The 24,434-nt window shown below is 53.3% G+C and overlaps 1 protein-coding gene across 7 annotated transcripts in view; it reads left to right on the forward strand.

Moving 5' to 3' along the window:
- The window catches only part of GREB1 (growth regulating estrogen receptor binding 1), a 149,311-nt gene that overhangs the window by 95,015 nt on the left and 29,862 nt on the right, over positions 1–24,434 (forward strand). For 5 of the 7 annotated variants that reach the window (XM_039231043.1, XM_039231050.1, XM_039231045.1 and 2 more), the window contains 11 exons: positions 3,259–3,372; positions 3,843–3,986; positions 6,237–6,422; positions 9,357–9,707; positions 11,645–11,773; positions 12,470–12,589; positions 13,177–13,374; positions 14,096–14,276; positions 15,791–15,986; positions 17,252–17,388; positions 23,716–24,055. In XM_039231043.1, coding sequence (XP_039086974.1) covers positions 3,259–3,372; positions 3,843–3,986; positions 6,237–6,422; positions 9,357–9,707; positions 11,645–11,773; positions 12,470–12,589; positions 13,177–13,374; positions 14,096–14,276; positions 15,791–15,986; positions 17,252–17,388; positions 23,716–24,055 — 2,096 coding nt within the window. The remainder of the gene's footprint in view (positions 1–3,258; positions 3,373–3,842; positions 3,987–6,236; positions 6,423–9,356; positions 9,708–11,644; positions 11,774–12,469; positions 12,590–13,176; positions 13,375–14,095; positions 14,277–15,790; positions 15,987–17,251; positions 17,389–23,715; positions 24,056–24,434) is intronic. The other 2 variants (XM_039231047.1, XM_039231049.1) reach the window with 2 other exon arrangements.

The following is a 24,434-nucleotide window of genomic DNA, read 5'->3' on the forward strand; positions in this document are numbered from 1 at the left end:
CTCTTATTGGTCGGGGAGGGGGGTGTCTTGGACAAGCCTTCTGGCTACACCGTTCCCTCATCGGCCCTCTGTTCTCAGGGCCACTGAGAGGGTCCGGTGAGGTGCTGTGTGGAACTTCAGGGCACATCTGGCAGCTCCCTAAACGACAGCACGGTGCTACCCTCCTCACCGTCTCCCTAAGCGACAGCACGGTGCTACCCTCCTCACCGTCACTGAGCTGGCCTTTTCAGGGAGGGCTTCCTGGAGGAGGTGACAATGGAGCTGCAACTTAGAGCACACGAGAGGTGGTGAGGGAGGAAGCGCAGAAGAGGACGAAGAGATGAATAAAGGGGTTCCCAGACCTTCTGCTAGAGTGGAGGCCACAGAGTCTGACTCCGAGCTCAGTGCTCACCCCTCCGTGCTCTTGGGAGCCGTTGAGTAAGCCGGGCTTACCTCCCTCCCCCTCCTCTGTGCGCACAGCTGAGCGGATTTGGGCGGTAACCGTCTGGTCCCGCGTTCTGTGTCTGAACTGGACCTGAGACTCCCTGTTCTGACCAGCAGGGAATCCGAGGTCAAGCCTCTATCCCTCCTCCAGCCGCTCCGGGCTGTGACCACTGTTTCTTGGCACAAGGTGCTGACTTTAGGGTGGCCACGTGGCCGAGGACCGGGCCTCAGGGACGGTGACGGCAGCCCTGCCCCGTGGCCCTTGGCCAGCCTGCGTGAGGCCTGTGCGTGCCCTGGCCGTGTCCAAGCCGCAGGTTCATGGCGGCCCCGCTCCGCAGGGCTCAAGGGGCAGTGTGGGAAGCAGAATGTCCCTAGTTCCCTAGCAGCATGCAAGCCCTTCTGGAATCTGGCCCCAACCCACCTGAGGAGCCTCCTTCATTCCCCACTGCTCGAGATCCCCATGCTCCGGGAGCGCCCTCCCCTTCCTGTCCCCGCGCCCTGCTCACGCACAGTGTCCTGACCGCCGCTAAACCTGCCTTTCGGGGCTCAGCTCAGCTGTCCCCCCTTCCTGCGGCAGGGCGCCCTCCCTGGAGTCCATGCCACGGCCGTCCGTGGCCGTCAGGTACTGAAGGTCCCGAGAGCAGGGCCAGTGTCCTTCCCATCCCGGCACCCGCTGCCAGTGACACCTTCACGGACTGAATGCGGTCATTCCGACAGCACAGCCGGAATGTCGGAGGTCCTGAGCCTTCCCGCCCGCTCTGGGGAGAGAGGGAGTCGATTGTAGGCAGCTCCTCCTGAAACTACAAGATGAGTTGACTTTGGGCTCCAGGGTTGTTGCTCAGCGGTCCTGAGTGGGAAAGCCCTGCCCCCTCGCGGGGGGTGTTAGCAAGTGGCCAGGGGCCTTTCTTGGTCCCGCACAGGGGGTCCGGGTGCTTCAAGTCCTGGAGTGAGGAGACATCCTAATAAGAAGTCGCTCACCCAAGATGCCAGGTGGTGCCTCCACCCGATTCCGGGAGACACCGTGAAGACGGGTCCACAGTGGTCACTTTGGGAGAGTCGATAAGCCGAGTCCACCAGAGTGGGTGGAGCTTTTAGAGGCGTCTGGGTCCCTGTGGGGGCTACCTGCTGGCCCCTGAGGACAGATGGTCGGCAGTAGAAGACGATGGAAGATAAACAGAACAGCGATAATAGTAGCGGCCTCGGCTGTTGCTGGGGGTCGAAGGAGCCCGCCTGCTTGAAAGCTGTGTGTAAACCCCATATTTTCTGTTTTAACTTTTTGTTCCCTTTCTTCATTTTTGATCAGTCTAAGGAGGAGGGAAGCAGAATTTTACCACTTTTAAGAGGCCCTGGAGCAGAAAACTGCAGGGCGCATAAGCATACCCAGGGCACCTGTGAATAGTGGCATTTTCTCATTCTTGTTTCCAGAAATCTGGGTCTGTAGGTCAAGGCTGGGCCCGGGAGCGGATGGTTTTCACACGCTCCTGCTTCTGTCCAGCTCCTTCTCAGGACACACTTACAGAAACCTTGCCCTCAACGGTGCTTTTCAACCCGGGTTGAGTTAGAGTCACCACCGCTGTGCCTGGGCTCCCCCCGCCCAGATGCTCGGTTCTGCTTTACCTGGGATGGGGTTGTGTCCAGGTGCAGAGAGTTTTAAAGGTTTCCTGGTGAGTTTAATGGGCAGCCACAGCTGAACATGTACTTCTAAATGTAGGGGAGATCCTAGGTCGGATTGCTCAAAAAAATACGGTAACCAACGCTTGATGTTTTGAATAACCCGGGGAGAGAGCGTGAGTCACGCACATGCTGCACATGCTGTTCTCTAAGTGGGCAGGGATGACTCATTAACAGCAGCAGGTACCAGCTTCTGTGCCCATTGTTTTCTTTGGTCTGAAGGTAAGTGGTCAAGGCTGGGGTGGGAGAGGAACACAGGTGGAGCGGTACTGCCCCCAAGTGGTGAAACTGTGGTGGTGGATTGAAGGGCACTGGCTTATCTGCAGAAGCACATAGTCATTGATCGGGCGGTTTGGGAGGAGGGGAAGGAGGATCTGATCTTGGGGCGAATCCAGGGGGCCCCAACTCTGTGCTTTAGCTGCATTCTCTTCAGCCTTCATCAGACCACCTCTCACAGCAGGCGCTATGATCCCATTTTATTTTGCTTTTATTTATTTATTTATTTAATGTTTATTTTTGAGAGACAGAGCAGTAGAGAAAGAGAGGGAGACACAGAATCTGAACCAGGCTCCAGGCTCTGAGCTGTCAGCACAGAGCCCAATGCGGGGCTTGAACCCACAAACCGTGAGATCATGACTTCAGCAGAAGTTGGGTGCTTAACCAACTGAGCCACTCAGATGCCCCTATGATCCCATTTTATTTTTAAATTTTTTAATTTATTTCTGAGAGAGAGAAAGAGCATGAGCAGGAGAGGGTCAGGGAGAGAGGGAGACACAGAATCTGAAACAGGCTCCAGGCTTGGAGCTGGCTGAGCCCGATGCGGGGCTCGAACCCATGAACCGTGAGATCATGACCTGAGACGAAGTCAGACGCTTAACCGACTGAGCCACCCAGGTGTACCCCCCCTCCCCCCATGATCCCATTTTTAAAGATGAGGGTGTGCTAAGGCTCAGAGATCAGGCTTCGGCTCTTACATGGTTTGGAATGAAATGTTCACTGAAATGGATGGGATATTTCGTGGTCAGACGCTTCCCTAAACAGCTAATGACCATTGTAAAGCTCTGATTTTTAAAAAAAATAACAAATGCGTCTTCTCCAAAGTAGGGGAATGTATTGAAGCTCGTCCTTAGTGGCAGCCTAATCCGTAGTCTGCATGTTCTCTAGGTATTTTATCAAACTCTGGGCCCCCTAAAAAACGCCACAAAGGATGGTCCCCAGAATCTCCGTCAGCTACAGATGGTGGCTACGCCCAGAGTGGTGGGAGCAGAGCTAAGTATGGTAAGTGATATTCCCCCAAAATCCAAGACGCAGGTACCCGCGGTGGTGTTGCTGGTGGGGTGCAGGCGTGTGTGCACGTGTGTGTGCTTTTGTGTGAATCAGTGAGGGTGTTCTGGGGGGGCAGGCTTGGGTATAAAGTGGGGGGTCTCTTTCTCCCATGTTGGGGCTGCTCAACAAAGCCCAGGGTTCCCATATGAGCTAGCTCCTGACCCTAAAGGAACTTAAGGGGGCTTGCCTGTCACGTGGCTTGGAGATTGAAGAGGAGACTGGGTTGTTTGGTGGGGAAGGTTGGATCAAGCGACTTTAAAGATGCTTTGACCTCAGAATCTGTGATTCCAAGGCTTGGTGCTCCCACAAGAGGGGGTGAGGGTCAGGTTGTAGCGGATTCGGAGGCCAGCCTGATGTCAGCTCTGCTGGGCGGTGGGTGGCTTGTTTGGGGTGTCTTCCTAACACTCTTGGCCTGTCCCTAGAGGGCGCAGGCATGTCCTGCACGCCCCAGGTCGGCTCGGTGGGACCGCCTTCTGTCACCTTTCCCGTTGTGGCCTCCGGAGAACCAGTGTCCGTTCCTGACAACTTGCTCAAAATATGCAAGGCCAAGCCGGTGATATTTAAAGGCAAGTGCGGCAGTGGGACCGGTGGCGGGGGTGGGGGCCTGGAGGGATGAGCACGGTTCAGGCAACTGGCTGACTCCAAGGGCGTCCCTCTGAGAAAACTCTCAGGCCCTGTCCACAGCAACGGAGGGACGAGCAGACCGCTCACTGGTGTCGCGCCTGATCAGAGGCCTAGAGTTCTAGAGCCTTTCACGGTTTCCCACACGCCCAAGCGGCATGGTTCTATTCCATGACGTCCATCTGTTCATTCGCTTGCTTGCTCCTTCACTCGTTTTCCCCTTATTCCAAGGCCCCCCAGTCTGATGGGTTGTCCTGTGTCATTCTGTGCCTCTCGTACATCCAGACTGTGAAATCTGACTTTGGGCACAGATGGCCGTGGTCACCATGTGGAAACACGAAGCTGGATTTGCTCTGTTTTGTGACAGCAGGTGAATGGGTGCTGCGTGCAGGCAGATGTTTGCTTCACTTAAAGGAGTCCCTTTCTAGGGCGGCAGGAGGGGTTGAAATGTGACTGGTGGGACCTGGGTGATGGCGATGATGGTCGCCGGTACGGCGTGCTGGCCTGTGTTGACACACACAGGCACGCACATCCAGATCCTTCTTAGAGAAGTTAATGCTCGGTCTGGTATTGTGTTTGTAGGACTCAAGGAAAGAGGGTGGTAAGAAAGTGAGAGAGGTATCTTACTGGTAATTAAGAAATCGAGAGGCACGCCTTTCTTTTTCCTAAAATGAAGTGGACAGGGCATTTAGGAAGAGGGTGCTGATCTGAGTTTTGAATTGGGCATGAGGCACGGCCACTAGTCCCATTGGGCCCTCTTGGCTGATTGAGATGAAGGTCAAGGTGCAACAGCGTCACATGTATCCTGTGCACAGTCATTACGTGCCTGTGAGACACTGTGAGAACACGGGTGGGAAAACAGAGCAGGCAGCACCGCACCAGCATGAGCACCTCACCCAAGCCAGGAGCCTCAGAGGAGCCGGGGCGAGGGTCCGGCAGACCCGCCCTGACGACCTCAGGTGTAGACCGTCTCCTTATTCCTCAAGTTCATGGCACCTTCTGGCCCAGGTGCTCTGTTTCAGCCCCGCCCTCTCTGGAACGCGCCTGCTGTGCTGGTTCCACCCCCCCCCCCCCACCTCATGCCCAGACCCCACCTGTGCTCTAAGACCCAAACCCGTGTGCCTTCTCCACGAGGCTGCCTTGGTTTCTTCCACCTGGGCCCCAGTGCAGTTTAAACCGTAATGTTCGGAAACAGGGGCGCCCCGACTGTGGTCGTTGGTCCAGCAGGTCTGGCATCATCCAGGACCTGTTAAAGGCGAATTTCCAGGCCCAGCCTGGACTCAGAATCACCCATTCCCTAATCAGAAGCTATGCAGGAGGGCCCAGAAATCTATGTTTGTTTCAGGCTGCCTTTCAGCCTGAGGTTTGAGAAGCAGTTGCTTGAGGACGTGAACTGCCTCAGTCATCAGATTTCCCCCAGGGCCAAGCATGATGCCAGCACACAGCATACAGCAGGTATTTAGTAAGTGTGTGTTTGGTAAACAAGTACAGACCGTCTGAGCACAGGAGAGTGTGCGTGTGTTTAGCACATCTAGTTATCTCGGCAGCCCCGTGGGGGCTGTACGTCTTCAACCCATTTTACAGATGTGGAGACTGAGACTTAGAGAAGTCCTCCTTCCTGCCCGGGGCCACATAGCTGACGCCCAGCTCAGAGGGGAGAGTCAGTCCGGCCAGGCTTTTCTGCCACTGAGGCTTCTGGGAATTGATCTCCCAGCGTGGGCTAGAGCATTGGTCGGGTTCTGTCAGTATCACGCACCTCCAGTCTGCGCAGTGATTTATTTTCTTAACTCAGCTGGCCAGAGAGTCCTGGGGGGAGGTGACGCAGAACCCACCGTGGACAAGTCGGGGAGGTGGGGGCTGGCCGGCGGACATTCTGTAGTCAGTGCTGGGGGGCAGCGGCGGGATGCCTGTTCGGCCTCGGGCACGTCTCTCCGGGCCTTCGAGTGCTCACCTGTGAGTCACAAGGGATCAGACACAATGAACAGGCAAATGCTGGAGGCCCGGTCGGTATTCGGAGCAGGTGCACTAGCTCAGCGAGGGCGGGAAATCTGTGATCGCCCCGAAAGGCGACGCAGGAGGTAGCCTGGGGCACCTCGCCTGCCCGCCTGGGCTCCCTGGCCTTTGGACGTGCCCACGTGTGGGGCCGCGTGTGCCCCACGCGAGTCACCGAGCAGCCGTGGCTTCTTCTTGCGCAGGCCACGGGAACTTCCCGTACCTCTGTGGGAACCTGAATGACGTCGTCGTGAGCCCCCTCCTCTCCACCTGCTATCAGAACTCTCAGTCCATCTCCCGAGCGTACGAGCACTACGGGGCCTCCGCCATACAGCCCATCTCCGAGGAGATGCAGCTCCTGCTGACCGTCTACTACCTCGTCCAGCTGGGTGAGCCCCCCTCCCACCGCGCGGGCCCCACGCTGGCTGGCGGGGAGGACGTGCCGGGAAGCTGCTGACGGTGCTGTCCTGTCACCACCCCAGCGCCTGGGAGGGGCTTCGAGGAGGTGGGGGTCCACAGAGAGATGATTCAGGACCATTCGCCTGCCGTTCCAGGTGCACAGAGGGCTCAGGGAGAGCATGTTCTAGCGGGGGAGGAACGGTGAGCAGGCGGAGCGTGTGGGCAGGGAGAGGGGGCTGTGGGGTCCTTTGCGCGTCCCGAGAAAGACCTCTGTGGGGAGACGCTGTTCAGGTGGAGACCTGAGTGGAAGGAGCAGCCTTGGGAGGAGGTTGGGAGGTGGGGTGAGGAGGGGGCGTGAGGGCCGGTGGCTCGTCTCTTCTGATACGACCATGACCATCCCCCTGGATCTGGGCTTTACCGACCTCCCTTAACGTTAGCGCAGTCACACTGAGGGTGAGGGCGTCCCCGTGTGAATTTGGGGAGGCCGTAATTCAATCCGCAGCACCTCTGGGATAGTGTTAGGCAAGGGGTGGAGGTGATCTGACCTTGACTTCAAGACGATGCATGTCGGCTGCTGTGTGGGACCGGATGGTGCAGGGGCTGCGTTGTCCCAGTGCAGGTGGGGGTGGCTTTGGCCACTCAGGCTCACGGGAGAGAGACGCTGGCTTTACTCTGAAGGGAAGGGTGGTGGGCTGGAAGGGAGGTGGGGGGTGCAGCCTGGAGTTTGGCCTGAGCCCCCAGCTGGATGGTGGAGCCAGAGGGCGAGCACAAATTCCGTCTTGACAGTTTCTAGTTCAAGATGCCACACGAGGCAGCCACGGGGTCAAGTCCAGGATGGGGCCAGATGAGACTGGAGTCCCAGGGAGGAGGTGCAGCGAGGGTGTACATTTGGGGAATGCTGGCCCAGGGATGATCTGAACCGAAGCTGGGAGACTGGATGAGAGCCCCCAGGCATCCCGTTTGAGCCCTGAGGCACCCCCGTGGTCAGAGATCTGGAGGAGGGGGCGGGCAGAGCAGCCAGGGAGGCGTGGGGGTCAGGGAACCTGGAGAATGTTCCCTGGGTGGGCCAGGAATCTAGGAAAATGTGGGTGTGGGTCTCTCATTCTTTCTCACCATCGACATCCCACCCACTGGTAAGCCCTGCTTCGTCCCAAATCCACACCCTCTCCATCACACCTCCCTTCCACCCCTGTTCTGCACAGCTGTTGCGATTGTGACTAATCACATCTGTTCTCTGCTGGAGACCACCGGGGTGCCCTGTCACACACTCGACCCATCCCGGCTCCAGGGTCCAAGTGACCAGGCCGCCCAATACCTCTGCTCCCGCCCTGCTGTTCCCCGGGGCAGACGCTTCTACCCTGCGCTTGCTGTCCCTTTCCCGAGAAACGCTCCTGCCCAGGACATTTGCACAACTACTGCTTCTTGTCCTCCGAGTTTTACTTCCTCTGTCACCTCAAGGAGAGCCTTATCATCGCCGTGTCTAAGACAGTGCCCCCTCCTGAGACCCCTGGGGGTCTGTCTCCTCTTTATCTTGCCTTTAGTGCACCGGCACCACCATGCCGTGTATTTGCCCACTTTCGGTGCATCTCCCCGGTTAGGATGTAGGGTCAGGAATGTTGATTTCATTCACATCTGTGTGTCCAGCGGCACCTGTGGTGTAAAACTGTCCCTCGGCTGGCATGCGGTGAAGGAACAGATAAACATGGAAGCAGAATCCTGTGAAAGCATCTCAGGAGAGGGACCAGTCACCTGAGTCAGTGAGACCAAGAGCGGAGTGAAGACTGATGATTGGCCATTGGGTCTGGGCGTGTGGGAGTGACTGGCACCCATGATGATGGGTGTGTACGAGGAGCGTAGGGGACAGAAGCCATGCTGCAGAGGGTTGGAGAGAGGACGCAGGCGCAGTGAGCGTAGACAACTCCCAGGAGCTTGGCTTTGCGATGGTGATTCCAGAAGGGGACGTGGGCTTAAGGGGAAAGATCTTAAAGATGGGAGGCCTAATGGCTAATCTAATCAGATCTTGACATAGCCCGGTGAGTGGGTGGTGTCATCCCCATTTTTCAGATCAGGAATCCGTATCGTTAAGTAGGATAGCTCTAGATCCGAGCTGGTGTCGGGTGGAACCGGAAGGAAGCACGTCTTCTGAATCGAAGTGTGGTGCTCTTCCCTCCAGCTCACCCAGATATAAGATTTGGACAAATGAACCAGAAAACACCCACAGGAAAGAAATGCTGACCGTCTTCAGTCTCGCTAGGCATCAGATCAGTAACGTATTTCTCAAATCAGTAACGCAGGCGTTGGTATCCTGTGGAGCTAAAGATGCAGTAAAACCTGTGTCATCAGGTGACTCTAAAGTCACAGTAGGTGGACACATGTAGACCACCTGGAAACAGTCTGGCGATGGGTACCAGTGGGTCCGGAAGCCCAGTGCCGAGACGCTAGGAAGCTAGGTTCTACGTGTAAAGTCGTGTATGGCAGAAGCACTTAGGTGGCTATTCTGCAGCATTAAAAGATCGACAGTGGAGACACTGCTGAGTAAGCGGTAGTGCCTCCCAGGGAGGGCCGTGTGTGCCCAGGGACTGCGCTAGGCGCCGCCGCGGACAGGGCGCAGCGGGGTTGCAGCGAGAAGGTGGGGAAAGGAGAGAAAACTCAAGTCGTAGGCTCCCGGTCCCTGCCGCTATTTAAAACCCGCACATGAAACCCAGGCCGAGGACCAGAAAGAGAGTGGCGGCTCTGTTAGGATGGGGAGCTCCTGGCTGCTCGGGCGCCCTCCCTCGCCCCCCAGCGGTCCCTGAGACGGTTGGGCATCATGATGCGGGTTGCGTTACTTCTGCGTCCGCTTGCACGAGGCTCCCCAGGACCGCCCCCTGCCTTGTGGGCGGCGGCCGGCGCTGAGGCCTCTCCCGCCGCCCTGTCCTTGCCAGCAGCCGACCAGGTGCCCTTGATGGAGGACCTGGAGCAGATCTTCCTGCGCTCGTGGCGCGAATCGCACCTGACCGAGATCCGGCAGTACCAGCAGGCGCCGCCGCAGCCCTGCCCGCCCGCGCCCGGCGCCCTGGCGCCCGTCACCTCGGCCCAGCTGCCGTGGCTCGCCGGCCTGGCCGCCAGCTCCTGCAACGACAGCGTGCACATCATCGAGTGCACCTACTCCCTGGCCGAGGGCCTCTCCGAGATGTTCCGGCTGCTCGTCGAGGGCAAGCTCGCCAAGACCAACTACGTGGTGATCGTCCGCGCCTGCCACAGCCCGGCCATCGACTCCTGCGTCGCCGTCACCGGTGAGCCCCGTGCCCGAAATCAGCGGCCGCGGCCGTTTCCCGGCCCTCTTCCTTTGCAGCTCCGCGCTTTTTTGCCTCTGGCGGCCCGGCCTTTGCAGCAGTGGGTGGTTAGTGCTCGGAGCCCCCCCTGGTGGGTGCTGCTCGGGCCCTGGCTGGCCTCTGCATCCAAATCCATTCCTCCTCCTAGAGGGCGGTGAGCACCCCCCTTGCCAAGCCCTAGAGAGGCCGGGAAGCCCTGGGGTGTGGATAGACCCGGTGGAAAGCCTGGGTCTGTGCACCTGGTGCTGAGATGACTGGTCACTTAATGACTCTGGCCCTCAGTTCCTTCAGTGAGCTCATGGAGGACAAAAAAACCCAGTGGTCCTACTGTTTTATGTGGGTTAACGAGTCCACAAACGAATACATTATAAAAATGTTTATGGGGGGCACCTGGGTGGCTCAGCTGGTTAAGCATCCGACTTCGGCTCAGGTCATGATCTCACGGTTCGTGGGTTTGAGCCCCACGTCGGGCTCTGTGCTGACAGCTCAGAGCCTGGAGCCTGCTTCGGATTCTGTGTCTCCCTCTCTCTCTGCCTCTCCCCTGCTCACGCTGTCTCTCTCTCTCAGAAATAAATAAAACATTAAAAAAATTTAAAAAAAACTTATGGAAGCCCTACTGTGTGCAGCCACAGTTCTAGGGACCAGAGATACAGGAGTGATGGTAAGAGGGTCCCAGCTTCCCGGGAGCTATACTAGCAGGTACAGGCGCACACGTCCTGGTATGTGGGGCACAGACGTCGAAGCCAGTGCAGAGTGTCACAGGTAGAAGGGCCCAGGGAAGGGGGATCCCACGTGGGGAGCTAGTTATCAAGAGGGGGCAGGAGAGCCTATGTAAAGAGGCGACGTTAAGAGCAGGGGCCTCAGAGAAATGAGGAAGCAGACGCACGCGGCTGCCTCGGGGACAGCCGCGGGGGGCCCCCGACCATGTGGCGGCGTGCCATGCCTGGCGTCTCCCAGGCAAGCAGGAGGCTGGGGCTAGGGCCTTGTGTGGGGCCCTGACAGCCTCATCAGAGCTTTGGAATTTTCCCCTGTGTGAACTGAGAGACTGTTTGGACGGTTTTAACCAGAGAAGGGCTGTTACCTGGCTTTTGTTCTAGAAGCACCTGTTTGTGTGTGGAGAACAGACCCAGGGAGGGGCTGGATTTGTCTGGTGCCCAGTGCAGGGGGCCGGGGCGGGGCCGGGGGAGGCGCAGTGGAGCGGCCTGGCTCTGGGTGACTGTGGGGTTTTCGGTGTGGATGGTGTGGGGCTGCGCTGTTGTGCTGTGTTCATAGATCTTCGTGGGTCGGTTTGTCAATTTCAGAATAATTTTTGTCCCGTCACCACACTCCCGTTTTTTTAACTGTTTAAAAAAAACGACACCACGGGTGTTACTTGTTTTAAGCCTGAAGTTTTCATATCTTTTTATTTACTTTAAAAGTATATATCGTTCCTGTGCACTGCCTGTTATCCTTGAGCAGTCCTGATCCTAAACTCTGTGTTTTTTTTTTTTAATAAACTATTTACGTGATTGGAGTAGCACTCTCGGAAGTAAACCTGGGGGCCTGTTGTGTGTCGGGGATTGGGAGTAAGCAGTGTTATAAATGGTGCCTGTTTGCAGCCCTCGGACAGTCCTGTGAAGCGGAGAGTGCTCTTAGGCCTGTTTCAGGTGGCGAAACGGGGCCGGAAGCGTTAAGTAGCTCAGGTTACTCGGCTAGTAAGTGGGAAGAGAGGCTCCAAGGCCAGTGTTCTGGGTTTCCCCTCTTACCATCCTATTAACCTGGGCCAGGATGCCATTTATTCATTTAGCCGACATGAACACCCACTCTTGACCCCGCATGGTGACGGGCTTCAGGGAACGAGGGGGCGAGAGGAGGCCGACTGTGGTCCAGGGGCTCACGGAGAGTTGCGTGTCTTCCAGGAAAATACCAAGCCCGAATTCTTTCCGAGAGCCTTCTCACCCCAGCGGAGTACCAGAAGGAAGTCAGCTACGAGCTGGTCACCGGGAAAGTGGACTTGTTGGGGGCGTTTTTCAGCACCCTCTGTCCAGGTAAGCCCGTGGGGAGACGGGTGTAAACTCACGAGTGGGAGGGGCGGGAACAAAGACGCAAAGGTGCGTGTTCCCTAGATGTGGGGGGGCAGGCCTGGGTTTGGGTGCGCAGGGGACGCCTCCGTTCTCTGTATGAGCATTTACGACCCTTCTGCGGTGGCTTCTGGCTGGCCGTGCTCGTGCACTGGCTGCGGGCTCTCCGAGGCGGCGGGCTTTGTGGTTTCTGGTTTCGGGGCCACGCAAGGGTCTTATGTCTCTGCCTCTGTACTCCCTGGCCCTGCGCACTGCTGCTCCCCGGGCCCCCCTCCAAATAGCTTGAGGCTTCTTCCCGGAGCCGTCCCTCAGTCTGCGTGTTCTTGCTGTGAGTTCTGCCCCCCCTTCTCTGCCCAGCTCCTTGCTGGAAACTTCCCCTGCCTCTTTCTGCTCTAGGAGGGGCTCAAACCCCTTCCTCCTGTCCTTTAGCATCCGGTCTCCCTTCCGTCCCAGCACCTACCACGTCACCGGGCCATTTTCTCTCACCTCTTTGCCTTCCTCACTGAGCCGTGGGCTCCCTGACTGGATGGGCCCTGTCTCCTTTATTTCCATCACCCTAGGCCCACGGGACACTGCCTCGTACCTACTAGGTGTTGCGTGGATGTTTGCCGAATTTCACTGGGATGGAAAACCCATTTCTATTGTTCTCTCTGTTTTGGACAGAGGGGGACATTGACATTTTGCTGGACAAATTTCATCAGGAAAATCAAGGCCATATTTCGTCGTCGCTTACTGCCTCCGCTGTCAGCAAAGCAGCCTCCCTGGACGCACCGGCATGCATGAGTGAGTGATGCCAGGAAGCCAGCGGCCAGGGGACGCCGGGGGCTCTGAGCTAGTGATGTCAGAGATACATCCAGAAGGCAGGACCTCTTAGGGTCTGAGTGGAGTAATACGTAATTTTAATTTTAGTCTTTAATGCCGATAGTCTCATCTTACCCAGACATGTCCACTTGTCCTGAGATAGTGCATTGCTCCGTGTTGATGTCCACCTTACCAAGGCGTTGCTGAAATAGCTCATTCATCCCAAGGTCCTGAGGAACCGTGAGGGTCTCCTTCCCTTCCAGAGAACCTGCAGCCTCTTCCAAAGTCCATTCTCAGGGTCACCTTCCCTGGGATGCTGTCTTTGTCCCCTTCGGTGTAGTAGGTCACTGCCTCTGTGTTCCCTGGGTGCCGTTCGTCCTTTGTTACTCAATTACAGAAAGGGTTAAACGGTACATGGCCCAGAGCAGGCACTGGATAAATGTTGGTGTTTCCCGCTTCAGTCACTCTGCGCTAGACAGGGGCCCTCTGATGGGTTCCCTGGCGGAGCTCTGGGGTAGCGGCGCTCTGCTCTAGAGGGCACCTCACCTTTACGGGGGCTCTGGTTCTAGGTTACGGTCTGGAGCCCCACCACATCCGGCCCTTCCAGCTGGCCGTGGCTCAGAAGCTCCTCTCCCACGTGTGTTCAATTGCGGATTCCAGTACCCAGAATTTGGACTTGGGATCCTTCGAGAAGGTGGACTTTCTGATTTGCATTCCACCCTCAGAAGTGACCTATCAGCAGACTCTGTTCCATGTCTGGCATTCAGGTACGGGGCACTCAGGGACACGTTGTGACATCTACGCGGAGAAGCTTTCATCCTCTTAAATTCAGATTTGGATTTGAAATACCAGGCTTTGCCCCGCAAGTAGGGAGGGCAAGTGTTATTACCCCCATTTCGTAGAGCATGAAACAGACCCTCAGGGATAGCGAATTGCCCGAGATTTTGTAATCCATTAAAGCTAGAACCAGGACTTGAATTTCCAGTCTGTCCTGGTCAGGTCAGCAACCTACGTGTTGATATCCTGCTTCAACTTAATGTATTTTCCTTGTGTTTTCAAGGGGGTAAAGTGTGAAAGACACAAAGAGTTCGTGTCTTAACTCAAACGTTCTAGCTTTAAGTTACACAACCTGAAGCTCATTGGCATTCAGGCTGGGGGACGATTTTGCTGGGGTTGGCGGAGGATAGGACCTCACCCTTCCCTTCAGTCACACCAGGCCTGGGATCCCCCGCTTCCTGAAGCCAGCTGGGCTGTGCCCCTGGGTGGGATGCTGTGTGCACAACCCCCCATGCAACAGGCCCGCCTCTGCGCCCGGCTCCCATGGACACACGTGTGACAGTGGTGTGCATACCGCCGGCCGTCCCCGCTCGCCCACCTCTCTCCCATATCCATAGCCTCGGGGCCTAGGCACGTGCCCGCTGGATGAACAAAAAGCTTGGGACAGGGGTGTTTCTTGTCCTGTTTTACCGTGTTTTTACCACGTTACAGGGGTTTTGCTGGAGCTCGGCTTGGAAAAGGAGCACATGACCAAGCAGAGGGTTGAACAGTACGTGTTGAAGCTTGATGCCGAAGCCCAGACCAGATTTAAGTCCTTTCTGCAAAACTCCTTTCAGAACCCGCACACGCTTTTTGTCCTGATCCACGACCACGCCCACTGGGACCTCGTGAGGTGAGCGTGTGGCTTTGGCGTATGGCGTGGTTGATGTTTTATCGTGTTAGTATATGGGCGACACTTGGGACTGTGGGTACAAGCCTTGACAAGATGAGCGATGTTGGAGTTTGGGCGTTTGTAAGCCGATGTCGTGGATGCGCTCCAGAATCTGAGAGCTGGAGGGTGTCTCAGGGAGCGCCTAGTGGAGGCTCGGAAGGGTACCCACAGAACCAGGCTCGGTGTTGCTGGGTGGGCTCAGGAGCGTGTCAGTGGCAGAGCTGGCCTAGAACTAGGTCCCTGACTCGCAGCCTGGTGCTTTTTCTGCGCCCCACTCAGCGACGAGGCGCCCCCTCTGGTGCGGGGAGGGAGTGGAGGATCCAAACTGGAATAGCTCCCTTTTGGGGGTGATTTTATGTACTCAATTCGAATGCATGTCAATCTAGATGCATTTTAGATGGCGTCAGGGTGGGAGGCTGGCGGGCTCAGTCGGCTCCCTAGACTGGGCTGAAGACCATGCATTTAGACATTGCCACTGACTGCGTGAGGATGGAAGGGAGACCCTGGGTCTGATCGCAGAGGGAGGCTCTGACTTAGCACAGCGTCAGAAGCTTAGGGCTGGCCGGAAGCTCAAAGATCACCCATCTGGAGGGCACGCAGTATCAGGTCCCCGCATGGCCTCAGAGGTATTCGTACGTTGTATAAAGAGCTGTATCATGAATATCCATTTGGGCGTAGGTTTCTCCGAGTTGGCTCCCTGCAAAAGGTTACTAGGTTTTTTTCTGTTCTGCTGAGTGGCTGGAAGAGAAGGCTGAGGCCATGGCCCACAGGGAACAGCCAAGCTGTGCTGGTCTCCTAGGCTCTTTGTCCAAAATGATTCCCCTTCCTGATCCTGTTCTTTACATTTAATATAGAGCGCACCATTTTATATCCTCTCAGGACTGCTTCAGGTAGTAGGAATTTCAGGGGAAGAATTTAACGAGTCAAGTACACAATCAGATGGGGCCACAGAGGAGCACTCCTGGGCGGGACTCACTGCTCCTGTGGAGTAGAAGGATTGTGTATCCTGCAAGCAGTCTTCCCTAAATACCGTTCCCCCAGCCACAGTAGTTAGTAACGAGTATCAGGGGATCCCTGACAGATGGTCAGATCCCTCTGTGGGGTCAGAGCCATGAGCTTTTTTTTTTTTTTTTAATGCTTTTTAAATTTATTTCTGAGAGAGAAAGAGATGGTGTGAGCAGGGGAGGGTCAGAGAGAGAGGGAGACACAGAATCTGAAATAGGCTTCAGACTCTGAACTAGCTGTCAGCACAGAGCCGGACGCGGGGCTCGAACTCACAAACCGTGAGATCATGACCTGAGCCGAAGTCGGACGCTCAACCGACTGAGCCACCCAGGAGCCCCCATCAGCTTTGATTACTTGCAAATTTGGGGGGCGTGGGGCTAGTTATACACATATTCGGCTGCTCGATCCTTGTGAAATTACAGTGTCTTAGTCCCACTCACTCTTAACTTCTCCCCACTTTCCTCCCTCAGCAGCGCTGTTCATAATCTCTATTCCCAAAGTGACCCGGCTGTGGGATTGGTGGACAGGCTGCTGAACTGCAGAGAGGTGAAGGAGGCCCCCAACATCGTGACGCTGCACGTGACTTCCTTCCCTTATGCGCTGCAGACACAACACACCCTCATCAGCCCCTACAATGAGATCTACTGGCCGGCTTCCTACAGCAGCGTGAGTGCCGCTGGGCTGCGGGGCCTGGGGTCACAGTGACACCAGTTGAGGTGGGAGAAATTTGGTTCCATAAAACTCTTGATTAATGAATGTAGTTGGGGACCACGTGGGTCCTAGTTTCCTGGATCTTTGATTTGACCCTGAGTTAGATTTTAAACCCCTCCTGGTCTTTAGGAACTTTCCCCACATACATTAGTTACCTTCCCCATCTTAGGACGTGTGACATGTCGTCTAAAAGCCTCGGAAATGTTCCCGTTTTTCCTGTCCCCACATCCTTAAACTGCAAGGTTCAAAATCTCCTTCCGCAAACGGAACACACATCCATGAAACCTGGTGAGGTTTTAGTGTATCCCCTGCGTTTTCTCATCAAAGTAGAGGGCCACAACTAACCATCTGAGAGTTCTGGGTGGTTGGATTCTAGTACATGGTACGAGTAGCAAGTACACCTTAAGTTCTAGACTTCTTTGGAAAGTCCCGGACTCATTGGAGAAACTTATAAAGATACTGATGCTTGGCTTCCGTCCATGGATTCCGAGTCCGTGGTGGTAGTTAGCAAGTATTTATGGAGCTCGTTTGTGAGCTGGGGAGGCACTGCTCTGAGTGCTCTGTCATCTGAACTCCTGTAAGTGCCAGGGGCTTGACGATTTCTCATTTAAAAATGGAGAGAAAGAGACAGAGGAAGGTTGAGCCACTTCCCCAAAGACTACGCAGCCAGAGAGTGGTGGGGTCAGAAAGGACCCAGTCCGCCCGGCTCTGTGGCCTCACACTTAACCGGGCTGCCATCTGGGGGCGAAGTTGGTGTCTTTGTGGTTTTATCGACCTCTCCAGCTCTGGTATGCTCTGACTTTGGAGAAGCTCTAATGATAGTTTAGGAGGAATGCTAAGTCAGTGGGAGTGAAATTGATCGGGTAAATGTATTTTTTTTTCCTTGCTGATTTCAATAGCCACCTCATGCCTCTTCCTAAAACTAGCTTCAAATAGTTAGAAACAGTTTTAACAAAGTTGTGGGTTTAAAAATCAAGGCTGGTTTTCTTCTTGGCAAAGGCACTGGCGCCGAATGAATGGAAAAGCCTTGACTGATACTGGAGGCACCGTCCTTTAAGTCCTCTGGGTCTACAGAGAAAAGACAAGTATAAAGCGTTGTGCAAAGTACAAGAGTCGGCCCTGTTTAGATCAAGATGCTGGTGCCGGTCACCTACGGCATGTGAATCTCTGCATCCTCCCAAATGCGGCGTCCAAGTGACTGGCGTTCTTTTCTGTTTTAGGGGGTGGACTTGTATCCTGAGAACAAGAAGTACTTCGGGCTGTCAGAGTTCATCGAGTCCACCCTTTCGGGACACAGCCTCCCTTTGCTCAGATACGACAGCTCCTTTGAGGCCATGGTTACAGCGTTAGGAAAAAGGTACACGTCTCTGTTGAAAGTTGCTGAAAAATGCTCAGGAGTCAAGTGCAAGTTGAAGCACGTGCAGCCAGAGAATTCCGGGAAGCGAGCCGCCTTCCTGCTTTCCTGGCTGACTTCGTCCCTCCATGAAGGGGACCCTGGCGTATTCCTTTCCCTGCATGTTGGGCCAGTGATTGTTCCAGAACGTTTTAGAGATGAGAATGGGCAGAAATATGTTGGAATGTGAAGTGGTGTGTGTGAGGCTCAGGGAGCCCAAGAAAGTGGGAGGTGAAACACCAAAGGTTTAAAGGGAAAGACGGTGAGCAGCCTCGCTGGCTTCATCTCTCATGTCCTTTGTGCATCATCTTTTGAGGGCTGACTGTGTGCTCTTTGCTGCTCTAAGAACCTTACGCCCATTATCTTATTTAGTCCTCACCACCTCTCGCCAGTTGCTATTATTATCTCCCTTTGGTAAGTAAACAGAGGCTCAGAGGGGACCCCGTGACCTCCTTGGGCCACACGTCTGGCAAGGGCTGGAACTGCTTTTGTGAACCCAGAAGCAGCCTGTCTCTACAGCCGGCCCTTTCAGCCCGTGTCACGGCAGACCCGTGAGGTGGATTTTAATGCCCCCGTGTCTCCTATGGGGAAACCGAGGCCCAGGGAGGTGAAATGATTGCCGACGTCCACACGGTTTATATGTTTTGAAGGCCAAGTTTGACAGCCTGGCCAGTGCAGAACGCAGTGATTTCTGCCTCCAGCTGTGGGCGTTGAGCCGGGCCCCACCACGTGCTGTCACAGCACCTCGTTCTCCCTCGCCGCCAAGGGGATTGAATCAGACGTTTGCTTCTCTGGCTGTGTTCCCAGCGGTGCTGCTCTGGCTGGATACTAACAGCTGTTACACCCAAAGGGGTTCCATGGCCAGCTGTGTTTGAGAACCCTTACATTGGAGGTTTTCCTTTCCCCGAGAATTCCCCGAGCCTTCAGTTGTCACGCGCACTGTGACTAGAGCATGTGGCACCTCCCAGGGGTCAGGGGATTAGGGTTTCCCAGAATGCCCTTTGAGAAAAGAAAGCCCTTGCAGCGCAGCGATGCTGATGGACCTCATCGGGTCGCTTCTCCACCTCACTCACGGGCAGCTGGGCGATCATCCACTTGCTGAGTGAGGAGCCCAGCCCCCACCTCTCCGCCCTGCTCACCTCCTGCAGCCACTCTGCCGGCTGCTTAGTGGCCGGTAACTGGGCCCAACATGCTCCGTGTATTGCCTCGTATGATCCTCACGGCGGCACAGTGAGACGGATCCTGTTATCCCCACGTGGCGGGGAAGACACACCCTTAGGTCGGGTCACCTGCCCCAGGTCACGTGGGGGGTTTTGTAGGGAAGCTGGACCCCGTCGTTGCCACTCGACTCCAAAGCAGTAGAAGCACTAACCGCATGCACGTGGAGCAAGGTGTCACGGCTTGCGGCCCCAGGGCCACGCGTTCTGGCTTATACTTTATTTGATTTAACCTTCGGGAGGCCGCTGAACTTGCCCAAACTTCCGCACCCTCACCTGGGAACAAATCTACTCTTCCGGTGGCTTCTTGTGAGGGTTCTCATGAAACACGAGCATGTGCAGACTCAGGAACAGTGGTTTGCTGAGCGACGTTAGAGAAGTTTCTCAATCCGCCGTGGGGATACTAGTACCTACCGCGTGGGGATGTCACGAGCATTCTGTGGATTAATACATATCATACGTTGAGAGCACTGCCTGGTGCATATTACATGCTCATGTCAACCGTCACTGCCATTGTCACCGCCATCGCCATCACTGTCACCATTACCACCACCGCCAGCGGCACCATCAACGCCACTATCTCTGTCACCATAACGATCAGCACCATCCCCATCACTGCCATTACCATCAGCACCATCGCCACCCTCACGACTGTCCCTGTCACCATCACCTGCACCACCAGCCTCTTCCTCCCCGCCCCCCCCCCCCCCCCCCCCCCCCCCCGCTAAACTAAAACGTAGCACAGAGACTAGAATTCATTCACTGAGAAGAGACTATCAAACTCTGGAACGTTGAATTGTGGAGAATCCTAGCGACTCCTAGGAACCATTTCACCCAGCCACCCCATGTTGTCATTGTGGGAACGGGGGCCCAGAGAGAGGAAGTGCTTTGCCCAGGGTCACACATCCCGTTTGTGGCAACCTGGATGATATAGGCAGGTTCGATGTTCTTTCCACCACACCATGCTGCCTCTCCTAGGAATCACCTGTCTGGAAAACTCTTTTGAAACAGGCAACTTGGACAGAAGGCGTAACAGGTAAGAACACAGCGGTTACTGCCTCTCGCCGCCACGTGCACGGCCAGACTGTTGATTCGCCATATGCGAATCAGACCCTAGCACATGGCTGGGAATCTTTTGGGAAACCACAAACCTGACACACACTTACTGGGACTTGAGATTTAGGCATGACAACTCCATTTTTGTTCCAATGTGTTTTTTCTGGGGCTTCCTTCCCATAGGGCCAACCACAAGGGTTTAGGGGCAAGCACATTCTACCTGTACCTGCTGCTTACCGCTGGGCTGGTTCTTGCCTCCCACACAGTGGTTCTTTTTCTTCTTTTTTTTTTTTTTTAAAATAATAGCTTTAGTGAGGAATAACTGACATACAGTAAAGTGCAGATTTAAAGTGTTCAGACTTTTATTAACTTGTTTCTTCTTAAAATTTTTAATGCTTATTTTTGAGAGAGAGAGAGAGAGGCAGAAAGAGAGGGAGACACAGAATCTGAAGCAGGCTCCAGGCTCTGAGCTGTCAGCACAGAGCCCGATGCAGGGCTTGAACCCACGAACCGCAAGATCGTGACCTGAGCTGACGTCAGATGCTTAACTGACTGAGCCATCCAGGCTCCTCAAGGTGTTCAGACTTTTAATTGAGATGTTGGACATATGTAAACACTGGCAGGACCATCACCACAATTAAGATAGTGAACAGGGGTGTCCTCTTGCCCTTGGTCATTATTTCTTCCTATTCCTTTCTCACTATAGACTGTTTGCATTTTCTAGTGTTTTATCTAAATGAAGTTATACAATATGTGTCAACAGTTCATTTTAGAATGCGTTTCTTCAATGACTAATGATGTTGAGCATCTTTTCATGCATTTGTCATTTGTATATGATCCTTGATGAAGTGTCTCTTAATGAATTGACACCTTTATCGTTACAGAACACTCAGTATTATTCTTTGTTCTAAAATATACTTTTTCTGATACTAATACTGCTACTCCAGCTTTCTTTTTTTTTTTTAAGTTTATTTTGAGAATGAGCGCGCGTGTGTGTGTGCAAGTCGGGGAGCGGCAGAGTGAGAGACAGAGAGCGAGCGAGCGAGAATTCCAAGCAGAACCTGATGCAGGGCTCAAACTCACAACCTGTGAGATCATGACCTAAGCCGAAAACAAGAGTTAGACACTTAACCAACTGAGCCACCCAGGTGCCCCTCCAGCTTTTTTTTTTTAAATTAGGATTAGCATAGTTTATAATTTTCTATCTTTTTACCTTTAATCTACTTGTGTCTTTGTATTTAGTTATTTTCATATAGACAGCTTATAGTTGGGTCTTTTTTTTTAATTGCATCTGATAGTCTCTGACTTTTAATTGAAGTGTTTGGACCATTTACATTTAATGTAGTTATTTTTGTGGTTATGTTTAAATCTACCATCTTGCAATTTTTCTACTTGTCCCATCTCTTCTCTGGTCTCCCTTTTTCTGCATTCTTTTGGGCAAATTGAGCAGTTTTTAAATGATTTTATTCTCTCCACCTCCTTGCTTATTAGCTATAACTCTTTGTTATGTTATTTAAGTAGTTGCTTTAGACTTTATAGTATATGTTTTTAACCTATGACAGTCTACTTTCAAGTGATATTATGCCACTTAACATATAAGATTCTTATAATAATATATTTCTGTTTCTCACCTCCCAGACATTGTACTTCTGTTCTTTTACATTTTACTTGTATATGTTATGACTTCACAATAAGTTATTTTTGCTTGAGTCAATTATCTTTTAGAGATACTTAAATAATAATAATTTTTTAAAAAAATTTTTTTAAAAAAATTTTAATAAAAATTTTAATATACTTATGCACATAGTTAACTATTTCCGCTGCACTTAATTCCTTTATATGGATTCATCTGGTTTTGTTTTCCTTCTGTCTGAAGGACTTTTTGTTTCCAACATTTCTTATAGGGAAGGACCACTGTTGATGAATTCTTTATGTTTTGTGTGTCTTTATTTTGACTCATTTTGGTTTTTTTTGTTTGTGTTTTTTTTCCTTTCATAGTTTATTGTCAAGTTGGTTTCCATATAACACCCAGTGCCCACCCCCACAAGTGCCCTCCTCCATGCCCATCTCCCCCTTTCCTTCTCCCCCACCCCCATCAGCCCTCAGTTTGTTCTCAGTATTCAAGAGTCTCTTATGGTTTGCCTCCCTCCCTCTCCCCAACTTTTTTTTCCCCTTCTCCTTCCCCATGGTCCTCTGATAAGTTTCTCCTGATCCACTTATAAGTGGAAACATATGGTATCTGTTTTTCTCTGCGTGATTTATTTCGCTCAGCATAACACCCTCGAGTTTCATCTGCATTGCTATAAGTGGTCAGATTTCATTCTTTCTCATTGCCATATAGTATTCCATTGTATAGATAAACCACATCTTCTTGATCCATTCATCAGTTGATGGACACTTAGGCTCTTTCCATGATTTGACTATTGTTGAAAATGCTGCTATGAACATTGGGGTGCATGTGCCCCTATGCATCAGCACTCCTGTGTCCCTTGGGTAAATTCCTAGCAGTGCTGTTGCTGGGTCATAGGGGAGTTCTAATGTTAATTTTTTGAGGAACCTCCACACTGTTTTCCAGAGGGGCTGCACCCGTTTACATTCCCACCAACAGTGTAGGAGGGTGCCCGTTTCTCCACATCCTCACCAGCATCTAGAGTCTCCTGATTTGTTCATTTTAGCCACTCTGACTGGTGTGAGGTGGTGTCTCAGTGTGGCTTTGATTTATATTTCCCTGATGAGGAGGGTTGCTGAGCATCGTTTCATGTGTCGGCCATGTGTCGGCCATCTGGATGTCCTCTTTGGAGAAGCATCTGTTCATGTCTTCTGCCCATTTCTTCAGTGGGTTATTTGGTTTTTGGGTGTGGAGTTTGGTGAGTTCCTCATAGATTTTGGATACTAGCTCTTTATCTGATATGTCATTTGCAACTATGTTTTCCCATTCTGTCGGTTGCCTGTTAGTTTTGCTGATTGTTTCCTTTGCCGTGCAGGAGGTTTTTATCTGATGAGGTCCCAATAGTTCATTTTTGCTCTTGATTCCCTTGCCTTTGGGGATGTGTATTTTGACTCATTTTTGAAAGATATTTTCCCTGGGTATAAAATTTAGTTGTTTTTTTTCTTTCAATACATTAAAGATGACACTATACTGTCCTCTTCTTCTTCTTTTTTTAATGTTTTGTTTATTTCTGAGAGAGAAAGGGAGATACAGAATCTGAAATAGGCTCCAGGCTCTGAGACGGCTGTCAGCACAGAGCCCGATGCGGAGCTCGAACCCGTGAACCGTGAGATCATGACCTGAGCCAAAGTCGGATGCTTAACCAACTGAGCCACCGAGGTGCCCCAACACTATACTGTCTTCTGACTTGCATTGTTTTGAAATGAAATCTGTTGCCATCCTCACCTTTGTTTCTCTCTGTAATGTGCCCTCCCCTCCCCGCTCCCCATCTCCCCACAAGGCTGCTTTATACATTTTTTAATTTGTTACTGATCTAAAGCAATTTAAGATCTGCCGTGGCATAATTTTCTTCATGTTTCTTGTATTTAAGCTAATTGAATTTTCATCAAGTATGAGAAAAATTTAGTCATTTCCTCAAATATTTTTTTCCTACATGCCTCCTCCCTTTTAGGATAATCCCAAAACACATACATTAAGGTGCTTGAAGTCAGAGCTCTCCGATCCTATGACCATTGGTTCCCTCCACCCCCGTTTCATTTTAGGTCGTTTCCATTGCTGTGTTTTCACATTTACTAGTCTTTTCAATAACAACCACCAGCCTATGCTTTTGTTTCCCAGCTTGAAATGACAAAGGGGTTTTTGATTTGACCTCTAAGTAGCGTTTTTATTTCCGGTTTGATACATGCAGCTTGGAAAGGAACCACAGCGTGTTTGTAATCCGGGCTCTGCTGTGGACGCGTTGGGCCACCTGTTTGCCGGGCGGCCGCTGTCTTCCTCCTCGCGGAGCGCCGCGGGCACCCGGGAGGCCGGCAGCAGCCTGGTCACGGCCCGTCCGTCTGTCGGTTGCAGGTTCCCCCGCCTGCACAGCGCGGTGATCCGGACCTTTGTCCTGGTGCAGCACTACGCGGCCGCCATGATGGCTGTGAGCGGCCTCTCGCAGATGAAGAACTACACGTCGGTGGAGACGCTGGAGATCACCCAGAACCTCATCAACTCCCCCAAACAGTGCCCCTGCGGCCACGGGCTCATGGTCCTGCTGCGGGTGCCCTGCTCACCGCTGGCGGCCGTGGCCTACGAGCGGCTGGCCCACGTGCGGGCACGCCTGGCCCTGGATGAGCACTTTGAGATCATCCTGGGCAACCCCAGCTCGGGAATCACCGTTGGGAAGCACTTCGTGAAGCAACTCAAGGTGGGTGCTGTGTTTGGGGACCGGAGGGCCGAGAGCGGCCAGCAGAGTAAGGGCGCGTGCACGTGTGCGTGCGGTGACCCCGGGGGCGAGGGGGCCACGGAGCAGCGACAGACACCCCAGTGTTGCCGTCTACCCCTCTGGCCACCTCTCGTGTCCCCACCTGTACCTCTCATCCAGCGGTACCAAAGTACTTATAAATGTTGCTCTCCTAAAACACAGTGTCTTGCTATTCATTTATTTTTATCTTTTAGCACACTTTTTTTAAACATTTATTTCTGAGAGACAGAGACAGAGCACGGGCAGGGGAGGGGCAGAGAGAGAGATGGAGACACAGAATATGGGGCAGGCTCTGACCTATCAGCATAGAGTCCAATGTGGG

Source organism: Hyaena hyaena, unplaced genomic scaffold, assembly GCF_003009895.1.
Source record: "Hyaena hyaena isolate Hyena2069 unplaced genomic scaffold, ASM300989v1 scaffold_53, whole genome shotgun sequence".
Classification (NCBI taxonomy): Eukaryota; Metazoa; Chordata; class Mammalia; order Carnivora; family Hyaenidae; genus Hyaena; species Hyaena hyaena.